We start from the raw sequence: 5,499 nt of genomic DNA on the forward strand, positions 1-5,499 counted from the left end.
GAGGAGGGCGAGCGGTGCGGCCGCGCCGCGGGCAACGCCAGCTTCAGCAAGCGCATCCAGAAGAGCATCTCGCAGAAGAAGGTCAAGATCGAGCTGGACAAGAGCGTGAGTGCTGCTCGGGAAACCCGCCCGGCCGCGCAGCCGCCTCCCCGCGGGAAACTTCACAAAATTGGTTAATTCGTTTGTTTCGGAGCGCGCGCGCGCGCGGCCCGGCCGCGAGACAAAGGGGGCTGGGGGGGGCGCCGGCACGGCCCGGTTCGGCACGGCCCGGCCCGGCCCGGCCCGCGCTGAGCGGCGCCCTGTGCCCCCCCCCCCCCCCAGGCCAGGCACCTCTACATCTGCGACTTCCACAAGAGCCTCATCCAGAGCGTGAGGAACCGCCGAAAGCGGAAAGGCAGCGACGACGACGGCGACTCGCCCGTGCAGGACATGGACGCCCCGGAGGTAGCGAGGCGGCCCTGCCGTGCGCGGGGACGGGAGGCCTCGGGGACGGGCCGGCCGGGATCTGTGCAGCCCTCACTGCAGCGGTCCTGCAGGCTGCAATGAGCAAGCCTCGTACTTGCTTTATGCCTCGTGGTTTTTCTCAGAAAACTGTCGCTTTCACGGTTTTCCTGGGCACTGCCTTTCTGGACTTCCATGTGGGAAGCATCAGCTCTGCTAGTAGCAAAATCCCCCTGCTGCCAGGGCTGGCGATTTAAGGGAGTTGCATGTAGGACTTGGCGGGTAAACACTCCTCTGTTCCCATTCCCCTGGCCGTGCCTTGCTGTGTGGAGATGTGCTGCAGAGCAGCTCTCGCGGCTGTTCGGTTGCTGCACTCTAATCCCCAGGTTTAACAGGGGAAGCTCCTCGTTTTTCATCCCTCAGCATCAGGCAGGAAGGCAGCGGAGGAGGGAGGGCCCTTTCCTCTGTCTTCCCCTGCAGACCTGGAAAATGCTGTTACCCACCGGGAGAGTGAACTGCAGCTTTTGAACCCTTTTTCATAGTGTGGTGGGAGAGAAAGCGCCAGATTTCTGAGAACGATGCCCTGACCTTCCCTACGCCCCCATTGGACTGTCTCTGCTGCAGCCTGGCTTAGCAGGGGCGCTCAGTGCGATACTCCTGTGCAAAGGCTGTGATTCCTGCCCAATTCCTCTAGGAGGGATTTGCAGGATGTTTCCAATATTGCTTATGGAGCACTAAGTTGATGGCTTCCCTTTAGCCACAGTTTGCAGATATCAGCACCATAAATGATAAAACTTTGTTCAAGAACGCCCACAGCTCCACTCTGACAGAGAGGATCTGAGCGGATTGGGAATGGCTTGATGCTAGTTGTGCTTTGGTCTGCTGAGTACCTTGGGTGGCCCCTCTGAAAGCTCTGGCTGTATCTAAATGTGCCGTGTGGCTTAAGGCAGCTGCCTGGCGCGGGGGGCACTGCCACCCTTCAGCAGGCCTGGCTTGCTTTGCAGTGCAGGAATGCTGAAGTGTGGCCCAGCTGAGGGGTGTTTCCAGAGAAAAAGAGGAGGCTTCTTAACTGTCCTGCTGCGAGCAAGACAACAGGCTGGGAACATTGCAGCCCGCTGTTTGGGTCTCCTTCCCACTGAGTGCCGTGGAGCCCAGAATCGCAGAAAATCTGGAGCTTGAGGTGACCTGGAGGTATCTGCCAGGCCCCCTGCTCGGGGCCCTGGTAGAGCAGGTTACCTGGGGTCTTGTCCGGGTGGGTTTTGAGCATCTCCAAGGATGCAGCCTGCACAGCCTCTCAGTTTCAGTGCTCAGCCACCCCTGTAGTAAAAAAGTGTTTTCCTAGGTTCAGATGGGACTTCTTGTGTTTCATTTTGTGCCCGTGGCCGATATCCTGTCCCTGGGGCACCACTGAGAAGGTTCCAGCCTTTACACCCTTCTAGGATACTCATGCACATGGATAGTTCCCTGCAAACTTTCCCTTGTCCAGGGTTAGCAGTTCCAGATCTTCCAGCCTGTCCTTATGCAGGGTTGCCGCCAATCCGCTAACTGTACTTGTGGCCCTGTGATACCTATAGGCTTTTGACCTTCAGTGTTTTCACTTACTATTACCTTTATTAAACAAGGAGAAATCCCTCTGACTACCTTTGGAGTCCTCAGGTCCCCTCCTTAGTCTAGACCATTACTCGCTGTTGGAAATGATGCCTGCAGACAGGAGAGCTGCTACGGTGCTGCTGCCTCCTGGGGCTTTGCAGGGAGCTCCTGCTCCTCCTCCGTGTCATTCCCTAGGGCACTGGCTCACCTGGCAAGCTGAATTTATGGCATGTAGAATTTGGAATTCCAGAGGATATGCATCCCCTGTTGCATAACGTGGTGTGCATCAGCTCTGGCCAGTTTGCCAAGTGCATGGTAGCCCTGTGCTTAATCTGTACATGAGGTTGCTGACGGAAATTAGAGTGAATTCCATAATGGATCTTTAACCGTCTGGTTTACTACGGTCGTGGCAAGCGGTCTCACAGAATTTCTCATGCAGCCTATCTGCTTTTTTCCTGCTCGGTGTTTTGGTTAAGCTCCCTGTTGACGTTGCCAAGGAAGGTGGCAGGATAAGGTGTTGCTGGGAGATGTGACAAGTCAGAGTTTTTGGGATTTGGAACTGAGGGAGTACTGGGTTAAGGCTGCATATTTATATCCGTAAGAGGAGCCTGTGCAATTCTCTCCACTGTCAGCTCGTGCTGAAAAATGGTTCTGGGCAACTATGCCTATGCACATAACTCCTACATTGTGCTTATGTAGCAGCAATATGTTTGGAGACTGAGAACAGCTGTTTTCTTCTCGCAGCTCAAGCCAAGAAAACTTTGCACTCTAGACTTTTTCTTGGTTCCAATATATGCTGTTTTATGGTGCAGCATAGCTGCACCATGCTGCACCAGCTATGCTGTACGTTTATGGAATTTCTGTAAAACATGATGGCTGAAATTGTAATTTAGGGACTACCTGTGAACCAGCTTGTCACAGATAGAACATGAAAGTTAAGTGGCTTTAATTATGTTCAAACTGGGGAACAAGTGAAAAACACAGATTAAAGTACAGTAAAAATCTCAGATATTATCGCTGTAAAAGGGGAAAAAGGGCCGTGCTGGGTAAAATAGTCTTGAACTGAACTCGGGTGTTTTGCGTCCTTCTGGCGGGTGCAGGGTGGAGGTTTTCTCAAAATGGAATCTCTTCAGTTGACAGTCTAAATTTGTTCATTTATTTTGTGAGATTCCCATACTCTGTGGAGACTCAAGCTATTAAAAAATGAATCTTAACAAATGAATTCATGAATTGGGTGACTTTCTTCCTCTTTCCCCCATGTTTTCTAGGTTGATTTATATCAGTTACAAGTAAACACACTTCGAAGGTACAAAAGACACTTCAAGCTACAGACCAGACCAGGACTTAACAAAGCACAGCTCGTTGAAGTACGTATGGAGGTTTGTTGCATAGCAGGAAAGGCAGCTTTCAGGGACGGGTGGCTTTCTGGACAGTGGGATCCTTGCGTGAAGAGCAGAGGCAATTTGGGATTGGGGAGGACACAAGGGAGCTGTTCATGTGGCTTCCTTCATTGCTCACCATTTCAGCTAGATAAGTCACAAGAAAAAGTCCCCTCCAGAGGAGGAGCCTTAGCTTCAAGGAGTGTGTGCTGCTTCAAACAAACAAAAAATGTGGAATTGGAATCATGAGATGAGTTGTTGCATGTCTCTGAATATCATAGAAACGTGGAGTGTCTGCACATGAGTCTCACGTTCACCTTAGATGGTCTATCAAAAACAGTTAGAGTGAGGTAGTAGTGAAATTCCAGTAGGACAGAGGCTTGACTTTAAAAGCCAGTTAATGCAAACATTTCTCTATAGAGAAAAATATGGAAAAAAACTTAAACAGATTTCTTTATTACGTTAGTGTTTAATTGGTAAAATTAAATCTGTTATCAGAAAACAGAAGTTCATGAATTAAGTTTTTCATCAATTTGTTTTTTTTAGAAGTATTTAAGTAGAGGAAGCACTTCCTCTACTGAGTGTGAGTGCAGTTTTTAAGGGATCCTTCTGCACTCTGTAAGTGCAGTTTACAGGATGCTAATGTAAATATGTGGGAGAACTGGCAGTTCTCCTTTAAAATAACAACTGTATTTCCCTGTTCCCACTTTCGGGTCGTGATGCACTCGGTTGTGCTTCTGTGCAGACATTTATTTCGTCTGGCCACTAATCAGTGTGAAATAAGGCCAAGAATCTTAGAAGGCCTGCTGAATTCCCAGTTATCCTAAGCACTTATGTGCCCTGTGAGAGTTAGATGAGCTGTCCTGTTTCCTCACTTTCTGTTGCTAATCTTGATCTACCAAAGAAGAAATCTGCTTTCTTAAAATTAGCAGTCCATTCTGAAACTTCCCGAATCACAGCAGTGACTCGGGAGCTGTTCAGAGACTGTAGCTGTTGCATCACACAAGTTTTGTTTTGCTTTTTTATCATTGGCAGCTCTGGCATGAAGAGCTAAATGTTCAGTAATAAATCCTGAAGCTTTCTACATAGGGTCGTCCTGGCTTCTAAACACGGCTCCACACAGACCCCTCAAACTGAGTAGTGAGCAGTAGCCCCTCATTTCTATACTGTGATTCTAATCATATTCTCTGGTAACTACTAGAGAATGTACAGGAGAACATGAGCTCTTATTCTCTGCTGCTCATTTGTTTCGTATCTGAGCTTTGCCTACATATATTTAATGACAGCCCTATCTTTGCCTTGAAACTTTCTGAAAATTTCCAGGGGTTTTTAGTTGAGAAACTAGGGTACAATTTGGTATATTTGGCTCGTAGGTGTCAGTAAAAAGTTCCTGTTCTATCTTTTGTGTAACACTTAAAAGTTATTGGGGTATATGTGTGCTTTTTTTTTTCTCTCCCTGATGAACGTTTTAAAACTTCTGCAATGTGATTTAAATCTGAATCTTCAGCATGTAAAAGTGGTTATTTAATTTCCTTGCATTCTTCCTTTATAGATAATTGGCTGCCATTTTAGGACAATTCCAGTGAATGAAAAGGACACCTTAACATATTTCATCTACTCGGTGAAGAATGACAAGAACAAATCAGATCTAAAGATGGATAGTGGGGTTCATTAGTCTGAAAAGGTTGGGACTGAGACTTGGGCTCCAGATCAAAAGACTGAGGGTTTTTGTTGATATGCAAAAGCTTTCTTTGTACCTTTTTCTCCCAGAGAACTGTCTCTTATTTTTCATAATCTTGATGATTTATTTGAAAGCCACCTCCCCTGAAACAATTTCCTCAGCAAAAGTATTTTAAATAAATATCACTGATATTGTTGCTCAACTGGGTGTGTCTAACTTTTTCAGTGAGTTACTTGTAACTAATAGCAAAGCTCTGACTCCTTATGTAATGATGTTAAAATATTTTTCAATTAAAGTATGCCAAGGATACTTTTATGAATGTATTTAGTCTCATGGTGCAGTGCTGCATTAAAAAGGAAGCTGTGGCAGGGTTGGCAGTAGATTCCCAGCTCTCCAAGGTAAGGCTGG

The 5,499-nt window shown here is 47.5% G+C and overlaps 1 protein-coding gene across 1 annotated transcript in view; it reads left to right on the plus strand.

Moving 5' to 3' along the window:
* Nucleotides 1-5,248, plus strand: part of SAP30 (Sin3A associated protein 30) — a 5,794-nt gene extending 546 nt beyond the window's left edge. The window contains exons 2-5 of the mRNA XM_026048621.1: nt 4-105; nt 322-444; nt 3,300-3,398; nt 4,963-5,248. Coding sequence (XP_025904406.1) covers nt 4-105; nt 322-444; nt 3,300-3,398; nt 4,963-5,085 — 447 coding nt within the window. The 3' untranslated portion in view covers nt 5,086-5,248. The remainder of the gene's footprint in view (nt 1-3; nt 106-321; nt 445-3,299; nt 3,399-4,962) is intronic.
* Nucleotides 5,249-5,499: the final 251 nt, after the last annotated feature.

Source organism: Nothoprocta perdicaria, unplaced genomic scaffold (genome assembly GCF_003342845.1).
Source record: "Nothoprocta perdicaria isolate Ctin4 unplaced genomic scaffold, notPer1 scaffold_56, whole genome shotgun sequence".
NCBI lineage: Eukaryota > Metazoa > Chordata > Aves > Tinamiformes > Tinamidae > Nothoprocta > Nothoprocta perdicaria.